Source organism: Gadus chalcogrammus, chromosome 22, assembly GCF_026213295.1.
Source record: "Gadus chalcogrammus isolate NIFS_2021 chromosome 22, NIFS_Gcha_1.0, whole genome shotgun sequence".
NCBI lineage: Eukaryota > Metazoa > Chordata > Actinopteri > Gadiformes > Gadidae > Gadus > Gadus chalcogrammus.
In genome coordinates this window covers 16,206,301-16,225,795 of record NC_079433.1, presented here as the reverse complement: position 1 = coordinate 16,225,795, position 19,495 = coordinate 16,206,301, and the positions used below count along the sequence as shown (strand labels likewise).

At 50.0% G+C, this 19,495-nt stretch overlaps 1 protein-coding gene across 1 annotated transcript in view; it reads left to right on the top strand.

Annotated features, from left to right (window-relative positions):
* thsd7aa (thrombospondin, type I, domain containing 7Aa) overlaps positions 1-19,122 on the top strand; it is an 87,710-nt gene extending 68,588 nt beyond the window's left edge. The window contains exons 20-29 of the mRNA XM_056583503.1: positions 28-143; positions 993-1,110; positions 4,913-5,058; positions 5,960-6,134; positions 7,630-7,803; positions 8,249-8,344; positions 13,704-13,786; positions 14,799-15,015; positions 16,119-16,206; positions 19,035-19,122. Coding sequence (XP_056439478.1) covers positions 28-143; positions 993-1,110; positions 4,913-5,058; positions 5,960-6,134; positions 7,630-7,803; positions 8,249-8,344; positions 13,704-13,786; positions 14,799-15,015; positions 16,119-16,206; positions 19,035-19,122 — 1,301 coding nt within the window. The remainder of the gene's footprint in view (positions 1-27; positions 144-992; positions 1,111-4,912; positions 5,059-5,959; positions 6,135-7,629; positions 7,804-8,248; positions 8,345-13,703; positions 13,787-14,798; positions 15,016-16,118; positions 16,207-19,034) is intronic.
* The last annotated feature ends 373 nt before the right edge of the window (positions 19,123-19,495 follow it).

The following is a 19,495-nucleotide window of genomic DNA, read 5'->3' as shown; positions in this document are numbered from 1 at the left end:
TGAGGTTCGCGCGTTTGATCCCTGCAGACTGGAGCACCTGCCAGCTGAGCGAGAGGGCCGTGTGTGGCGCGGGCCTCAAAACGCGCATGCTGGACTGCGTCCGGAGCGACGGCAAATCAGTGGACCTCAAGCTGTGTAAAGAGGTGGGTGGAGGTGCTGTGATGAAATCAGTGGACCTCGAGCTGTGTAAAGAGGTGGGTGGAGGTGCTGTGATGAAATCAGTGGACCTCGAGCTGTGTAAAGTGGTGGGTGGAGGCGGTGGATTCATGGATGAAGCTGATGCAGAAGGCCAGGGGAACCCAGGGGGAAACACTGGGATACTTTTTTCTGTCAGCTTTAACTAGTGTTGTTCGTTCTGAAATATGCATATATGTGTATCCCTGTGGTAACCCTCAACACAATATGGCTGGGATGTTGTGTTGTGACATTTCCATGTATCCTTTATTATTGGCTTATTCATTCTCAAAAAATAAGCTCTCTCTCCCTCCTCCCCTCCCTCTCTCTCTCCGTCTCTCTCTCTCTCTCTCTCTCTCTCTCTCTCTCTCTCTCTCCTTCTCTCTCTCTCTCTCTCTCTCTCTCTCTCTCTCTCTCCCTCTTTCACTCTCTCCCTCCCTCTCTCTCTCACTCTCTCTCCCTCTCTCTCTCACTCTCTCTCCCTCTCTCTCTCTCTCTCTCTCTCTCCCTCCCTTTCTCCCTCCCTCCCTATCTCCCCTCCCCCTTTCTCCATCTCACTCCATCTCACTCTCTCTCCCTCTCTCCCTCCCCCCTCGCTCTCTTTTTCTCCCCTTTCCCTCTCCCTCCCTCTCTCTCTCTCTCTCTCTCCCTCCCTCTCTCTCTCTCTCTCTCTCTCTCTCTCTCTCCCTCTCCCTCTCCCTCTCTCTCTCTCCCTCTCTCCCTCCCCCCTCGCTCTCTTTTTCTCCCCTTTCCCTCTCTCTCTCTCTCTCTCTCTCTCTCTCTCTCTCTCTCTCTCTCTCTCTCTCTCTCTCCTTTAGTTGGGCTTGGAGAGGAAGTGGCAGATGAACTCTTCCTGTGTCGTGGAATGCCCTGTCAACTGCCAGCTCTCTGATTGGTCCCTGTGGTCCGGGTGCAGCCACTCCTGCGGTCTTGCAGGTATGTATTTAGAATCCGTCCGGTTCCTTACATAAGGGAGTGTTTGGCTTCCATTGATGCTAAGTCTGACAGACAGACAGACAAGAAGCCCCTGGACAAACAGAGTCTTACTCACTTGATGTCGAACACAATAGACATGAACATCTGCAATGTTCAATATAGAGGGGTTTGGGATCAGGGCATTGTCAGCGACAGTGTCCCCAACACTGTCGTGCCTCATTAGTCATTCACCCCTCCGCCTCCACCCCCTCACTGGTTCTCTTACGGTAGCTTATCTTCATGTACTGCTTTCTATACCATGCGTGTTTGATAGGAGAGCACTAGGAACTCTGCTTAGGGCAAAAGCAGAAAGCCCATAACAAATATGGCTCTTGAAACCATTAGGCGTTTTTTTTTATGACGTGAGAAATGATTGTGTGAGGCCCATTTACCATTTGGGGGGGAAGAGGGGAATGGGAGGGGGAGGGGGAGGGGGAGAGGGAGGGGGAGAGGGAGGGAAAATGATATCCTCTCGTGTAATTCCATAGGCTCAGACCCATTGATTACGGTCCATTACCGCCATTGGTTCTGGGCCATGGGAAGAGAGAGAGAGAGAGAGGGGGAGAGAGAGAGAGAGAGAGAGAGAGAGAGAGAGAGAGAGAGAGAGAGAGAGAGGGAGGGAGGGAGGGAGGGAGAGAGAGAGAGAGAGAGAGAGAGAGAGAGAGAGAGAGAGAGAGAGAGAGAGAGAGAGAGAGAGAGAGAGAGAGAGAGTGAGAAGGAAGAGAGAGAGAGAGAGAGAGAGAGAGAGTGAGAAGGAAGAGAGAGGGAAGGGGGGGGTGAGGGAGAGAGAGGGGGTGGGAGAGAGAGAGAGGCCAGAGAGGTAGATACCCCCGTGGCAGGCCTTCACTATTTGGACTGAACCTTCATTTGTTCCCCGGAGGTGCGGATGATGGAACAGCAGGTAGAAACATGGGAAGAAAGAGAACAGAGTGAGGGAGGGAGCGATAGAGCGAGAGGGAGGGAGCGATAGAGCGAGAGCGAGAGAGCGAGAGAAAGAGAGAGCGAGAGAGAGAGAGAGAGAGAGAGAGAGAGAGAGCGAGAGAGAGAGAGAGAGAGAGAGGAGAGAGAGAGAGAGAGAGAGAGAGAGAGAGAGAGAGAGAGAGAACCACACCATCGGCTCAGTTTGCCTTCTCTTTCCTTTCTATTCTACAGCCAGGAATGTGAGTGAGCAGGATCTTTGTTTTTTTTACTGTTACTTGTTTTTGATTTTTTTCCATGTCAAACGCACCATCCTGGCAGCGATGAGGGATAAAACACAGGGAGTGGCAGGCAGCTATTTTCCTCCAGGCTAGTCCAAGTTGTATGCTGATATATGACTGTGGCAGCGTGTTGGTGTGTGTGTGTGTGTGTTCTGCAGCCAAATTCTGCTCGCTGACAGCTGGCAAAAGGCTCCCCTTTACCCATAATCCTCCAGCAGTTGTCGCCTGCTGCTTCTAACATCCAACCGGCCATGTTCCATCCCCCCTGGCCAAGACTGCTACGGCAACGGATCCCACGGTTACCATGGGCACCTCTGGTGCTCGCATCTTCAGCACCGACGATATGCGCATAGCGTAAAGCTCAGAGCTCATGGACCTGTGTTTGAGATGTGGGAGATCAAAAGGCTAAATCGAACCCCCTGATGGAAAGTGTGTAAAGATTTGCTCACTTCTGCAGCTCGGGTTTAAAGTTTGAGGTCCGGTGATTTGTGCAGAAATGCATTTGGGTTTTTTCGCAAAGCAAAAGTACGAAGCCTCAGGGAGCTGTGTTCCGCTGCTCACGCTAAGATAAGAAGCAGACCAGGTGTGGTGAAAGCCAAGAAAAGCACATTCAGGCTGGACTCAGATCGACTAAATGAAAGCGGCGACGACTGAAATCTCGAGCTGTAGAAAACCCTTAGCAGCAGCAGAACAGATTGAGGCAGAACGTGCTCCAGGCGGTATCTAGGTTGAACCGAAGTGCTGGGCCCCATTTTCTCTGCAAGGATTCTGTTCAACTCACATGCATGTTGGAAAATATTCGGTTCTGATGTCCAATCTACCAACACATCCAATCACACATCCTGAGCCTGTGATACATGAGACGGAAACTGTTAAGATGCACAAAATCGTCCTGTTATTTAACCGTCAAACGCGGACCCAGAGCTGTGAGTCCTGACCGAGAGCGAACCCTCTGTTGAGTCTGGAGACCGGTCGATTGACAACAACACCACTAACGAGGAACATCAAGCATGGCTCGTAGTTCACTCTGATGTGCTGACACAGCACTCAGCAGACGACATTGTCACCACACGACGTGGGGGGAGACCAGACGGGCTGTGGGGTTAATCGCTCCTCTGAGACGCCATGATGTTCTGGGAGCGTCGGATCAAGGCGGGCAGAGAGAGTCCTGGCACCGGATCATTTGGCACCCTGTGAATGAGTGCAGGGGGGGGCCCTCAGTGTTCTCAGATCAACGCTCACCTCCCGTCCTCTACAGACAGATTTGGGTCTCATCAGAAGTAGGGCTCCAAAGGGCTCCATCTTGGGGGGCTCCCAGCAGGGCTGGTGTGAGAGGTGTTTCTGACCGGCGTGAACTGGATTTGTAGTAATTTGTGGATGATAGCATGTGAGCGGTTAGTGGGGCTGAAATGCTGTTCTGCGTTCATCTAATGTCAGCTGAGGAGGAGAGGAAGAAAGCATGTGCACTCCTGGGCGAGAGGGACACACCCACTACTAGAATCTGTAAATATCCTCCAATACTATGTGATTGGAAATATGTAGATATTCAAATCAGCCCCACAGCCAGTAAAAAAAGGAACCAAACATGAAGCGAGGAGTCTTTCAGGGGTGGAGGAGACCCCCGGGTCTGTCCCTGCTTGAATAAAAGAACAAGGTGGAGGAATTGAGGTCAGGCAGGCGTGAGGTGCTCTACTTCTGGCAGTTGAATCTGAGTGCAGCCACTGCAGCATCACACCTGGAGCAGCCCTAGTAAGTGAACCATGTGCAGTGTGAACCTAGTTAGTGAACCATGTGCAGTGTGAACCTAGTTAGTGAACCATTTGCAGTGTGAACCTAGTCAGTGAACCAAGTGCAGTCTCAACCTGGTCAGTGAACCATGTGCAGTGTGAACCTAGTTTCTGGACCATGTGCAGTGTGAACCTAGTTTCTGGACCATGTGCAGTCTCAACCTGATCAGTGGACCATGTGCAGTGTGAACCTAGTTTCTGGACCATGTGCAGTGTGAACCTAGTTTCTGGACCATGTGCAGTGTGAACCTAGTTTCTGGACCATGTGCAGTGTGAACCTAGTTTCTGGACCATGTGCAGTGTGAACCTAGTTTCTGGACCATGTGCAGTGTGAACCTAGTTACTGCACCATGTGCAGTGTGAACCTAGTTTCTGGACCATTTGCAGTGTGAACCTAGTTTCTGGACCATGTGCAGTGTGAACCTAGTTTCTGGACCATGTGCATGGTAGGTGTAGATTATTATTTTTTTTCACTATTTATAGAACGTTATATAACGTTATGCATTTTAACTCTAATGTATCGTTGATAGATGCATTTATGTATAAATGTTGTATATGTGTTGTGTTGACCCATGTTGTGTTGACCAATGTGTAAAGAAATGAGAATATAGGTATTGACGTATAGAATAATCTAACAATCAATCTCATGATTCTTTCATTTACTCAGTTGATATTATCTATGCATACAATTATTTATCTGTAGATATGTGAGCCACTATGTGGAGCGGTCTCAGTGTCCCAGGAGTCTCATGCTCTCAGCGGCTGTGTGTCCTCCAGGTAAACTGCTGCGCCGCCGCACGGTGGTCCAGGCGCCCCAGGGCGACGGCCGGCCCTGCCCCACCCAGGTGGAGCAGTGGAAGCCCTGCCCCGTCAAGCCCTGCTACCGCTGGCGCTACTCGCCGTGGTCCCAGTGCGCCTCCGAGGTCAGTGGCTCCTGGCTCTGCTCCTGTCTTTGCGTCTGTGTTTCTCCTGTGCTTTCTTCTCCTGGGTTCTTTCCTACCGTCTTTCTCTCTTTCTTCTCTTCCTCCCTCTTTTGTTCTTTCTTTTCCTTCGTACTTTAAGCCTTCTCTTTCATTCTTTATTTTCCTTTCTCCTGCCTTTTTTCATTTGATTAATTTCTTTATCATTATTTTTCTTTCTGTCTTCCTCTTCTTCTGTTGATTACCCCCCCCCTCCCTCTCTCTCTCTCTCTCTCTCTCTCTCTCTCTCTCTCTCTCTCTCTCTCTCTCTCTCTCTCTCTCCTCTCTCTCTCTCCCTCTCTCTCCCTCTCCCTCTCTCTCTCCCTCTCTCTCTCTCTCTCTCTCTGTCTCTTCACCCCCTCCTGATCCTCTTCTCTTTGGGCCTTGCTCCAGCTTAGACATTTCACCCCAATCTTCGGTCTTTGCCTGGGGTGGATTTAAGCCACAATTTGCTCTGGGCTATTTCTGCATTCTTCCTAACCTTTAAGGCGGCCGGTCCAGCGCTATCGTTACGTTTCAAAAGGACAAACCTTAAAGCTGGTGCAGGCCAGATTCAGGAGTTGTGAAAGGAGAGACCTTTTCAAGATGTAAGCCCTCCCTGTCCACTCCCTCCCACTCTGTGCTCTAAAGCCATTGAGAGGGTGTGATTGACAGGCGAGATGGGATCCCCGAACCAACCAAGGAGGAGCTGCCCTGATTGGGCAGAAATCAGACGGGAGCGGTCTAAAATCAATGGCCTTTCTCAGAAATCCAGTTGACCAGCCGTAGGCCTTCTCTCAGAGAACAGTAGCCAGGCCCCCAGTGGCCCCCGGCCCAGGTCCATTCAGGCCGCTGAACCCGCCTGCGCTCTCTCCTTCTCCACCAGGGGGCGCGCTGCGGGGACGGCCTGCGCTACCGCAACGTGACCTGCTTCGTGTCGGACGGGTCGGGCCGGGAGCCGGGCAGCCCCGTGGACGAGGGGCTGTGCGGGGAGCTGGAGCTGGGCGTGGACGGGGAGCGGCCCGTGGTCCTGGAGGAGAGCTGCGCCGTGCCCTGCCCAGGTGAGCAGACCGCCGGCCCCCCAGTGCCCCCCAGGGACCAGACTCTCTCTGGCCTCTGGGACACACTGAGCATGCTCATGCTTTTCAATGCTTTTTAGTTTCAGGTCTTCATCAAATGTTACATTTAGTTTTTACGGTCATGTTTATAGTATTAGGTTTTTATAGTGTTAGGTTTGATAGTCTTAGGTTCAGTTAAATATCGTCGTGTGTTGTAGTTTATTCATTGAAATACCAGTCATGATGGATATTGTGTTGTTATCATGAGGATAACCTTGGTCCAAGGATGAGGTTCCCTTGCAGCCATCAGAAAGTGTTTCATAACTCAGTCGTACTTTAATTTGCTAGTGTGTATCTAGAAGGACGGGGAGACTAGAAGTAGATTGCAATAAAAGGGCAACTAAACTGCAGGTGGGGTATTCGCGGGGGGGGGGGGTTAGGGGGAGGGGTATATTTCATGTTTTGGGGTTCAAATCAAACTAGCCACAAAGCCGATGTGGAGAACATGATCTTATATATCTTAAACATTCTCCTGGTATGAAAACTTATACTTACAGTTTACTTTATATTTTCAAAAGGATCACATGATAATATCTTGTTTTCAGTCTTCCTGAAGACTCAGGGAGTTTCCAGGGAGGTCTGTGTACGAAGTGTGTGAGGTCAAACAACACATTTAGCTAAATGCCAACATCTGTATTCTCTTTGTACGAATGCAATTACTCATATGGCTCATATTGCAAATAAACTTAAGACAAGCCTCGGAATTCATATTATTTTTGATAGCTAGACTTGTTTTTTGAGAATGGGACACTTGACTATGATTGAATAAAGGTTTTAAAACATGAGCCTGGGTATTGCGAAGGCGTCTTGCTGCCCTTTTCTTAATATTGGAATATTTACTCATAGCTGAGCGAGTCAGGCATCAGGCATATCGAAATGAAAACGGCTCCTGGAGTTAGGGGAAAGCATTTGAAGAATTAGCTTTAATTTCCGGATGTGTATTGTGACCTTTGTCTTACCACTTCTGAGTCAGTCTGCGGCAGCGATGGCATTTGAGCGGATATGCGGAGATAAATGCAATAACATAACCCTTTAGTCCCGAAAGATCTCTGCTTTGTAGGAAAGGATTCCACTACTTCTTCTTTGTGTACTTTTTATTCTACCTGCACCTCCCTCTGTCTCAACTATAACTGGAGCCAAGTCCAAGTCAAGGCCCTAGAGGTTGCTAATGGTAAAGCGTACAAAGTGCAGCCTTAAACTGTATTGGCTTACAATTCTGTGTGTGTGTGTGTGTGTGCGTGTGTTTGTGTGCGTGTGCATGTGCGTGTGTGTGTGCGTGTGTGCGTGTGTTCGTGTGTGTGTGTGTGTGTGTGTGTGTGTGTGTGCATGTGTGTGTGTGTGCATGTGTTCGTGTGTGTGTGTGTGTGTGTGTGTGTGTGCATGTGTGTGTGTGTGTGTGTGTGTGTGTGTGTGTGTGTGTGTGCGTGCGTGTGTGCAGGGGAGTGCTACCTGACTGACTGGACGGCCTGGAGCCCCTGCCAGCTGAACTGCATCGGGGGGTCCGACCTGGGCCTGGGCGCGGTGCAGGTGCGCTCCCGGGCCGTGGTGGCCCAGGAGCCCGAGAACCTGCTGGCCTGTCCCGAGCAGGAGTGGGAGGCCCGCCCCTGCACAGGTGGGTCCTCCAGCACGGGGTGCCCCTGGACCCCCCGAGGACCAGAACCATGTTCTGGTCCTCGGGGGGTCCCCCTGGACCCCCCGAGGACCAGAAACATGTTCTGGGCCCAGGCTGACTCATAGCTTTGTTACTTGGTCCAAAGTAGCTTCTTTCTGTCTTTCCTTTCATCTGGTCTCTCTCTGTGTTTCACTCATTCTTCTTGTCTCTACTTTCTTCTGGTCTCTCTCTCTCTGTATTTCACTAATTATTTCCTTCTTTCTTTCTTTGTTCATCTCTTTCAATATTTATAACCATTTTTCATCTGTACATTCCTATAATATAATGATATCCCTGTTATTTGTGTATACTGGATGTTGTTGACTGGATGAATGTCTGGAGGCTGAGAGTCTGGGTCCTTCACACCCTCCCGTCCCGCAGGCTGTAACCCCGTGTCTCTCCGCAGAGGGACGGTGTTTGGAGTACAGGTGGATGGCGGGTTCCTGGCGGAGCGCGTCGCGCCAGGTGTGGTGCCAGCGGTCCGACGGCCTCAACGTCACAGGTGAAGGACCACAACGTCACACTGAGCCATCCGTCCCCTGGTGTCCCCAGAGGCAAACTCCTCGCACGTTTTGGTCCCATGCACGACAGTCTGGCTGAACCCTGGCAGTAGCACGCCAGAGCCCGTCACAGCGTGTGACCTGGCCAGTGACCTGGCCAGCAACACGGCTTTAGACTAGTGAGCTAATCGCCCTCAGGAAGTGGAGCTAAATAAGGACATTAGTGAGACAGTCAGTGTGATAGGGTGTGTCGCCTTGGGCAGATTTGTGTAAAGTACTTGTGTAGAGTACTTCATATCAAACATTAGAGGGTCGAAGAGTTTAACAGCAATATAACCATGACCATTTTACTATCACATGGGATAATGTGTCCTTAAAGGCTCGGTAACTTTTAAAGGAAATAAGTAGATTGTAACTTGTAAGAAACAGCAAATCCATCCATCATCTATTAGTGAGTGAAATACTCACACCTGCGTTGGGATGAGACCATTCACATTTCACACCTCTCCCGGCTTTTTTCTGACCAATCAGGACATCTCTTCCGTGATTGGTTCTGGGAATCCATCATGCCTGTCAATCACATGTGCACACAGCTTAATCCTAGAGAGCAGAGCGGGAGTGAGGACGTTTTTTGGTGTTTTTGGGTTGTCTAGGATCAAAATGGTCTGAATTCTCGAGCGTCTGCCGTGAGGTGTTCGTATCCGCCTGAACACGTAGCGGCCTTTAGACCCTTGACATGAGAACACTGGTGTCTCCTAATGAGCTCAGCCTCTCAGAGCGAGAAAGGGATCCTTCCTTCTCACACACGAAGCTCGCACACACTGCTGCATGCACCCACTGGCAAACGAAAGCACAGACACACACACAAACACACACACCGGACACACACACGCACACACACACACACACACACACACACACACACACACACACACACACACACACACACACACACACACACACACACACACACACACACACACACACACACACACACACACACACAGACACACGCACACACAGTGCCTGAATCCTACTGCAGAATCCTCCAAGCATAAGAAGAATTGCAGCATTACGAGGAACTCGGGATTAGTCTCCCGGAACCTTCCAAAATACTTGTGTACAGAACCTGACAAACACTCACGCATATGCATGCGTGCGTGCGTGAGTGTGTGTCAGGGTCTGTACATGTTAAGCAATGTGCGCACACATGCAAGTGCGCACGTACAAACACAGATCGCTCTTGGAGCATAGCATGTGATTGTCGGCTCTTAATCTGTGTCAGTGTACCAATTTAATCTCATTCTCCCTCACACCTCATTTTAGGCTCTGTCTCTCTCTATCTCTCTCTCTCTCTGTTTCTCTCTCTCTCTCTCTCTCTCTCTCTCTCTCTCTCTCTCTCTCTCTCTCTCTCTCTCTCTCTCTATCTCTCTCTCTCTCTCTCTCTCTCTCTCTCTCTCTCTCTCTCTCTCTCTATCTCTCTCTCTCTTTCCGTCTCTTCTCCCCCTCCTTCAACATCTCTCTCTCTGCATCTGTGTCTCTGTGTCTGGCTCTAGACGTCATGCATTCCTCAACTCTTACTGCACAGGGTGTATACAGGACAGGTGTATCGTTTGCTTCCTTCTCCTTGAGGAATGAATTACACTTGTTGTTTATTTACAGCTCTGTGCTGCTGTGTTGTGGGTGTGAGGCAAGCATGCAGTGTCTAGCTCGGAGCTTTCATTAAACACACACGACAACAAAACCAAGACCTACTAATACCCCAGATGGTATGCATGCTGGAGGCCTCTATGATAGACAGGTGTGTGTGTGTGTGTGTGTGTGTGTGTGTGTGTGTGTGTGTGTGTGTGTGTGTGTGTGTGTGTGTGTGTGTGTGTGTGTGTGTGTGTGTGTGTGTGTGTGTGTGTGTGTGTGTGCGTGCGTGTGCGTACAGTGCTTTTGCCTGCGCACACGTTTATGTACGCTTGTATGTACTCGTATGTTTGTGCACGTGCACGCTCGACACAAGCACATACATTTGCAGGTGTGTGTGCTGTGTGTATGTGCATGTTGGTATTTCTGTGCGTGTGTGTCCGTGCGCATGCACGTTCACCATGTATAATACCTTGTTGCAAATGATCCCTCAGTAGTGAGCGGCTTCCCCACATGCATATTCACACTGAACCCCCTCATCAAGCTTATAAATATTCAAGAACCCCCTCCAACGCATCACCATTTTACATTATTTTGCAAACCTAAGAACACATTTTCCGGGAATATGTTTCAGTTGGACTAATCCAAGCTTTTTTGGGACCCGCTTTAATCTTCATAGAACGGCTTCATTTCTGTCAAACCTCAGTGCTAAGAACTGAAGTGCTGAGCCAGCTCCCACCTTCATGGCCTTCAGAGGGAGAACTGCAGGCGATGGATAAACACACGCCACGGGACCAAACATGGTCAATATCGTCATGCTGACCAGTGATTCTGTCAGGGGGATTTTGATAATAGTATTGTTGTGTTTATATGCCATTGCTGCGACTACAAAACCAGGCACAACCACATTGTTAGTCTGTTCTGCTCCATTTAAGTCCCATTTCCCGACTAATTTAGTCGGCCCAAGTGGTGTGTAGAATTTGTACTGCAGAATGGATTTGTTTTATTAATATTTACAGACATGCCGGTACATCTTGCATGATTTTCAGTCCCTTCAGCAGAAAGGTCCCCTTGCCTTAAGCAGTTCATTTGAAGCCATCCCCCTAGACCTCCTCAGCCAATCCGATGAAAGCAACGTAACCCAAAGAGCAAGCTAATAAAGGTCTTTATGAATGCGGCTAGCAGCGAACACGCGACTCGTGTCTTTTCCTCTGATGAAAGTCACACAGTGGACATATGAATACGTTTTGGTTTTATTGCTGTTTTAACAACTAGTGTGGGTCAGACTAAAGCTGCGTTGATACGACACTGGGAGCCAACATGCGGAAGTGTGCTCACTATTTCAGCGATCCCAAACCTTTCCACCCCTTTACAGTAGTATTGTGTTTATGTGCTTCCACGGTCTGGTCCATCTGATCGCTCTTCCCTAGTAACAGGTTTGTCCCGTTCGATGAAGAGCCACAGGATTGCGTGTAGGCTATCAGATGATTTTAATTAGGCTATATTCATTTGACCTGTGTTCAATGGTGGGTTATATGACATACTCTAAAATAGATTTCTGCAGCATGGGTTTTTAAGATGAGGACATTTTTTATTTCCGTGCCAGGACAAGCTCTTGCCAGGCTTAGATTGAATAGGGAGGCCAATAACCCCCCCCCCCACACACTCTGAAACATTGATGACATGCATCATGGCTTGCCGGTACATCGAATCCAAGGTATTGCTCCTGTGCTCAAAGAATCAATACAGACTGTTTCGTTAAAAGAGACACGTTCATAACAAACCGATGTGGAGCAGCAGGGGAGGACGGGCCAAACCTTACCCCGGTCTGCCTTCGTCTTAGAGAGAGAGAGAAAGGAGTATAGTGGTATAGTATAGAGAGAGGAGTATGGTGGTTTAGTACAGAGAGAGGAGTATGGTGGTATGGTACAGAGAGAGGAGTATGGTGGTATAGTATAGAGAGAGGAGTATGGTGGTATAGTATAGAGAGAGGAGTATGGTGGTATAGTATAGAGATAAGGAGTATGGTGGTATAGTACAGAGAGAGGAGTATGGTGGTATAGTATAGAGAGGAGTATGGTGGTATAGTACAGAGAGAGGAGTATGGTGGTATAGTACAGAGAGAGGAGTATGGTGGTATAGTATAGAGAGAGGAGTATGGTGGTATAGTATAGAGAGAGGAGTATGGTGGTATAGTACAGAGAGAGGAGTATGGTGTTATAGTACAGAGAGAGGAGTATGGTGGTATAGTACAGAGAGAGGAGTATGGTGGTACAGTACAGAGAGAGGAGTATGGTGGTATAGTACAGAGAGAGGAGTATGGTGGTATAGTACAGAGAGAGGAGTATGGTGGTATAGTATAGAGAGAGGAGTATGGTGGTATAGTATAGAGAGAGGAGTATGGTGGTATAGTATAGAGAGAGGAGTATGGTGGTATAGTATAGAGAGAGGAGTATGGTGGTATAGTATAGAGAGAGGAGTATAGTGGTATAGTATGGAGAGAGGAGTATAGTGGTATAGTATAGAGAGAGGAGTATGGTGGTATAGTATAGAGAGGAGTATGGTGGTATAGTATAGAGAGGAGTATGGTGGTATAGTACAGAGAGAGGAGTATGGTGGTATAGTACAGAGAGAGGAGTATGGTGGTATAGTACAGAGAGAGGAGTATGGTGGTATAGTACAGAGAGAGGAGTATGGTGGTATAGTACAGAGAGAGGAGTATGGTGGTATAGTACAGGGAGAGGAGTATGGTGGTATAGTACAGAGAGAGGAGTATGGTGGTATAGTACAGAGAGAGGAGTATGGGAGAGGAGTATGGTGGTATAGTATAGAGAGAGGAGTATGGTGGTATAGTATAGAGAGAGGAGTATGGTGGTATAGTACAGAGAGAGGAGTATGGTGGTATAGTATAGAGAGAGGAGTATGGTGGTATAGTATAGAGAGGAGTATAGTGGTATAGTACAGAGAGGAGTATGGTGGTATAGTACAGAGATAAGGAGGAGCAGCAGCTGAAGGGCGCTCCTTGAGAGAGCATCGTAGTAGATTCCCTCCCTTTCTTGGACCGTTTCCTTACTATTTCCCTCCTGTCTCTACTCCCAGTCACTGGGTGTGAATCATAGAGACGAGGGGGGCGGGGGGGGCTGTGTTTTCATTTCTGTACAGTAGTAGAGCAGAACAAGCAGGCTGTTCACCGGGGACGTAAACCCTCTGCCTGCTCAGCATTACTCTAAGCTGCTCCTGCGTGTTCACTCTGACGCTCAGACCCCATGCGGTGGGCTGGCTGAGGCACCGGGAAATAGAGCAGGACAGAGAAGGCAAAGCAACCCAGGTTGGGAACCGTCCTGGGGTTAGAGCAGGGTATGTGCGGTACTTTTCACGCTGGGCTCATTAACAACGGTTGGCTTTCCCAGCACACATCAAAGACGAGAGCTAGCGTAATGAGATGGGCGGTCATCACTGATGCACTGTGTGTCCAACGAAACCCTGTGGAGAGAGAGAGAGAGAGAGAGAGAGAGAGAGAGAGAGAGAGAGAGAGAGAGAGGGAGCGGGGGAGGGAGGGAGGGAGGGAGGGAGGGAGAGAGAGAGAGAGAGAGAGAGAGAGAGAGAGAGAGAGAGAGAGAGAGAGAGAGAGAGAGAGAGGTGTCTGCAGGCCTATGTAGCATCCTCAACAACATGTCTCTTTCCTGTGCAGATGATAGAGATCTCACTCTATCCCCCCCCCCCCTGCAGGTGGATGCCCCCCCACCACCAGGCCCATCTCTGACAGGTCATGTGACCCACCCTGCAGGAAACCTCGTTCCATCTGCACAGAGGTAAGACCCACCAAGCACATGGGGGTTACCATGGGAGCAGTAGCCATCATCCTGTTTACATATTGAGGGAATCATCCCCCCGCCTCTCTCTCTCTCTCTCTCTCTCTCTCTCTCTCTCTCTCTCTCTCTCTCTCTCTCTCTCTCTCTCTCTCTCTGTTTGCCCTCAAGGGGATTAGAATGAGTCCCTCACTATTCCCGCATTTTCTGCTTGCAACAGAATTATACAGAATTATACTTCCAGTATTTGCATGCATATTTCTGGATGAGTGGGGAGGGGTGGGGGTAGGGGGTGTTAGGGTATTATCCCTCAGGAGTTTACCCATAATGCAGTGGGGACTCCCCATGGTGAGTATGACGGAGTAGATGGCGGGATTCGGGCGGAGAGAGAGACAGAGAGAGAGAGAGAGAGAGAGACAGAGGGGGAGCGGGAGAGAGAGGGACAGAGATAGAGAGGGAGAGGGAGAGAGCAAGCTGTGAGGGGTGTGTGAGGAGGTGGGGGTGGTAGCAGGCTTGTCTTGAGATACAGACCCCCAACTCCCTCGCCACCCCCCCCCCCCCCCTCCTCCTGACATTGCTGCCAGATGAACTCTTCTGAGTGTTTGGAGACCATTCCGATATTAACATCTTTTACATTAGCACCCTCTCAACAGCGTTGCAGTCTAACACTGTTGCACTATACAGCGGTACACATATATACATAGAACAGCTGTCAAACCTCCCACCTCTTTATCAGCTAGTCTATTTTTAATGGAAGAAGCGTCACCTTTAAAAGTGTTATGAAAAGGCATCACAATGGACACAATCAAACTCTGATGCACCACATTACACTTAATAAAACTCCTCTGAATCCATTACTGAAGAGAGAGATATGGAGTCCATTACACGTCCATTACACATACTACTAATAGTACTGATATTTATAGTATTACACTATGAACCCTGAGCCCTGTGAGAGGCCCGCTCCAGCTCTCAGGTAACCATGTGCCCCCCCCCCCCCCCCCCTCCCACCCAGGCGGGCCAGTGCGGCTGTGAGGACGGCTACACAGAGGTCATGACCTCGGACGGCGTGCTGGACCAGTGCACCGTCATCCCCGTGCTGGAGATCCCCACGGCGGGGGACAGCAAGACGGACGTCAAGACCATCCGCGCCCCCCTGGACCCCACGCTGAGCGCCGGCCACGCCCCCGGCCGCGCCGGACGCACCTGGTTCCTGCAGCCCTTCGGGCAAGGTAGACCGCCGCTGGACCCGGGACCGGTCTCGCTGTGGGGGGGGCCACATGGGGCTCTGTCCAGCTATAGATTCACCCGTTCATAAGGGGGATGGAGGATCTCTGGGCCCGTGGAAGTCCAATTCCTGGCTCAGCTCCTGCTAGCGTTAGCTTGGTTCAGGGGGTGGACTGATGGATGGACGAGGAAGGTTCAGTACCATAATGAGGGTCCGCTTAGCTCAGGAGGCACGGCAGTTGTCTTGTAACCGAGTGTTGATGTGTCCCTGAGCAAGACACTTAACCCTTAACTGCTCCTGACGAGCTGGCTGTCGCCTTGCATGGTTGACTCTGCCGTCGGTGTGTCAATGTGGGTATTAACCGATGTAAGTCGCTTTGGATAAAAGCGTCCGCTAAATGCCCTAATAATAATATAATATACTAATACTATACTGTGATCAGTACAGAGTAATAAATACTATACTGTGATACAGTAGAATAGTAAATACTATACTGTGATTCAGTACAGTTATAAATACTATATTGTGATTCAGTCTAGAATAATAAATCCATGTGTAAAAGAAGCTCTTTCTTGTGGAAACAAACACAACGGCGTTTGAATCTATGGTTCTTCATTTAGTGTACCAGAAGATAATAATAGGCCTTGTTATGATCTCACGTGACAGACTATTTATTAATTAATTCATTAATCATACCTCGTGCTACGTCATACCTTGAAATGAGCCCTTCCTATTCCCTTTGTCTCTTGAACATACTACCCGGTCCCATCTGGCACACAAACCCTTCCTGGGGGAGGATATGTAGATGGGTGGCTCTGCTCCAAGGGGGGTTCTAAGGGGGATGGCACAACCGCCATCCTTTCCTACCTTTGATTTACCTTTGAAACATTGCTGGTTCATGTTCACGTTTTCTCAGTGTGGTCACACTGCCCCCTGCAGGTCAAAGAAAGAACTTATATCTTGTTGTTATAACTTCATATAATGTTGTCTTTATGTAAATTCTAAATAAATGATTGTACAATAAGAGGTGACTATGTGCTGACCATGATGTTTGACAATAGTAAGCAGGTGATGTCCCGTGTTGACCCGTCGTCTCTTCTTCTTCAGATGGTAAACTGAAGACCTGGGTGTACGGAGTGGCAGCGGGAGTCTTCGTCCTGCTGGTGTTCATCGTGTCCATGACGTACTTAGCGTGGTAAGACACCAACACCGGCCGTCGTACTGCTGCCCCTCTCCTCGCGCTCATTCACCCTTCATTCATCCATCCGATCTTTCACCCATTTATTTCATTAACTCAATTTTAAGTCAAATCAATGTTCCCCTTCTGGATTTATTTTATGTCGATTTTGTTGTTTGCTCATCAAATCATCTCATCATTTCCTTTAAGTTATTTTCTTCCCTCCATTTGTTTCTGTTGTTTCTCCCTTCCTCTCCTTCTCCCTCCCTCCCTCGCCCTCCCTCCCTCGCCCACCCTTGCCCTCCCTCCCTCCCTCCCACCCTCGCCCTCCCTCCCTGCCTCCCCCTCCCTCCCTCCCTCCCTCCCTCCCTCCCTCCCTCCCTCCCTCTCCCTCCCTCCCTCCCTCCCTCGCCCTCCCTCCCTCCCTCGCCCTCCCTCCATCCCTCGCCCTCCCTCCCTCCCTCCCTCGCCCTCCCTCCCTCCCTCGCCCTCGCCCTCCCTCCCTCTCCCTCCCTCCCTCTCCCTCCCTCCCTCCCTCGCCCTCCCTCCATCCCTCGCCCTCTCTCCCTCCCACCCTCGCCCTCCCTCCCTCCCTCCCTCCCTCGCCCTCCCTCCCTCCCTCGCCCTCGCCCTCGCCCTCGCCCTCGCCCTCCCTCCCTCCCTCCCTCCCTCCCTCCCTCCCTCCCTCCCTCCCTGCCTCCCTCCCACCCTCCCTCCCTCCCTCGCCCTCCCTCCCTCCCTCCCTCGCCCTCCCTCCCCCTCCCAAGCTCTCGTCCCCTTGAGGCGGCGGCGGCGGGGCCGGCCAGCCCCCGCTCGTCCACTGACGAGATGTACTGGGTGCAGCGGGACAGCCTGGCCGTGTCCTACACCTGTCCCGACTGCCAGAGCAGGCTAGAGCAGGACCCCCAGGACCAGCGTGGGCCCCCGGGGCCCGACCCACCGCAGGGGACGGGCCGTAGGCCGTCGTCCGCCCACACCCACCCCTCCCAGCCCCCCCCGCCCCAGCAGTCCGTCAGCGGGCAGACCCCCCAGCTCCGCACAGCCCACTCCTTCCCCTCGCGGCCCACCTCCGTGTCGATATCATCCTCGACCCTCCCCCGCGTAGAGACGCTCATCACGTAGCAGGGGCCCCTAGAGACCGGCTCAGGGCCCCTAAAGACCCGCTCAGTGCCTCGGTCCTGGTCCGGCCCCGCCCCCTCAGCCCCCAGAGGGGCCCTCGCTCTGATGGGGGGCCTCTAGAGACCCTCTCAGTGCCTCGGTCCTGGTCCTGCCCGCTCAGTGCCTCGGTCCTGGTCCGGCCCCGCCCCCTCAGCCCGCAGAGGGGCCCTCGCTCTGATTGGACCTGCAGGTGAGGACGTCTGTGATGTCACAGGCCAGGGGACCAATGAAGGAGCTAAGTCCCTGTCAGCTGACACGTCGTGGTGCTCTGTGACAAAACGTTTAGGGTTTCATACCACATTCAATTCATGCATTCACCATCATTCATTCATTCATTCTTCATTCATTCATCATTCAGTCATACATCAATCAACCATTTAGCAGTTGTGGCTGCATGCATTTTATGTATTCCCTGACATTCTTAACACAATACTGCCCTCTCTTGGTACATAGAGATTACATATTTTGAGTTTGTTCTTAATTCATGTTTTCATGTCGTTTTTAATTGTTGTCATTCTTTGACAAAGCATATTCTGTGTCGGATTATATGCAGTTTATTTTTTTCGTAATTCTTATTTTGCAACATGGTCTCACAGGAATCCGTGAAATGACTACGTCGGACGCTTAACTCGAAATCCGTGGCCACATCACGGAAACACGCCGATATCCGTGTGTGAGCCACGGAATAACAGTGTCATTTACTTGCATTGGAGCAAATTCCGTGGCCACATCACGGACAATTGAAGTGATTCCGTCAGACCACCACGGATTTTGAGTTAAGCCCCCGCTGTGGTCAAATGTGGCAGTGGCACACACACAGATTGAAACAGGAGCACACACAGATTGAAACGGGAATCTGTGTGTGTGCCACGGAATATCATTGTCATTTACTCGCATTGGAGCAACTTCCGTGGACACAACAAGGACAATTTAAGTGTTTCAGTGAGACCACCCCGGGTTTTGAGTTAAGCCCCCGTGGTCGACTCGCTCGTTGAAACGGGGATCCGTGTGTGAGCCACGGAACATCAGCGTCACTAACTTGCATTGGAGCAAATTCCGTGGCCACATCACGAAAATCGGCGTGTTTCCGTGATGTGTCCACGGATTTCGAGTTATTCGTCCGTAGTCATTTCACGGATTCCTGTGAGACCAGGTTGTTATTTTGACATTTCCTTAAAGTACTTTATCGCCTCCTGCTGGCTAGCTATTGGATTACGTGTTTCACCCAGACATGGTAGAGAGATTGGGTAAAATTAGATCCATTACATAAGTACTTGATTCTCCCAGACATGGTAGAGAGATTAGATCCATCACATAGGTACTTGATTCTCCCAGACATGGCAGAGAGATTAGATCCATTACATAGGTACTTGATTCACCCAGACATGGTAGAGAGATTAGATTAGACTAGCTCCATTACATAGGTACTTGATTCTCCCAGACATGGTAGAGAGATTAGACTAGATTAGAACCATTCGATAGGTACTTGATTCACCCAGACATTGGGTTGGTTATTATCCCATCAATAATGTGACAATAGGATAAAATAAAACCTCTTTATCAAATATGTTCTAGGCACACATAAAGAGTTAAATGTTTGATCTCATTATTCTCCTGTGTGTCTGTCTGTCTGTCTGTGTGTCTGTCTCTCTGTCTGTCTGTGTGTCTGTCTCTCTGTCTGTCTGCAGTAAGAAACCAAAGAAGCCTCAGCGCCGGCAGATGAACAACAGACTGAAGCCGCTGACGCTGGCCTACGACGGAGACGCCGACATGTGACCTCCGCTTTTCAGAGTAAAAGCCTGGTCGCCATGACGACGTCGTCTCTCCAGGGAGGAGGTCGTGGACACCAGTTCTGCTTCTGCTGTCTAGGCTTTATCTGGACTTCCCACTGGGGAACGGTTGACCGTTTCAGCCCTAAAAGACACAACACTCAAAGAACAATAACAGGAACACAAACGGAAACCATTTCTATTAGTGAACCAGATCTTTTTTTGGTGGTTAATTCTTTATTTTATTTACATTTTGATACTTTTGTTTCACAAGAGCCTTCAGAAAAAAACCTTCTCATGGAAGTCTGCCTTTCTTTCTCTTCCATCCCGCCAAGCGACCTTCAGAGCAGCCGTAGCTGCAGAAGGCCTCTGCCACAAAG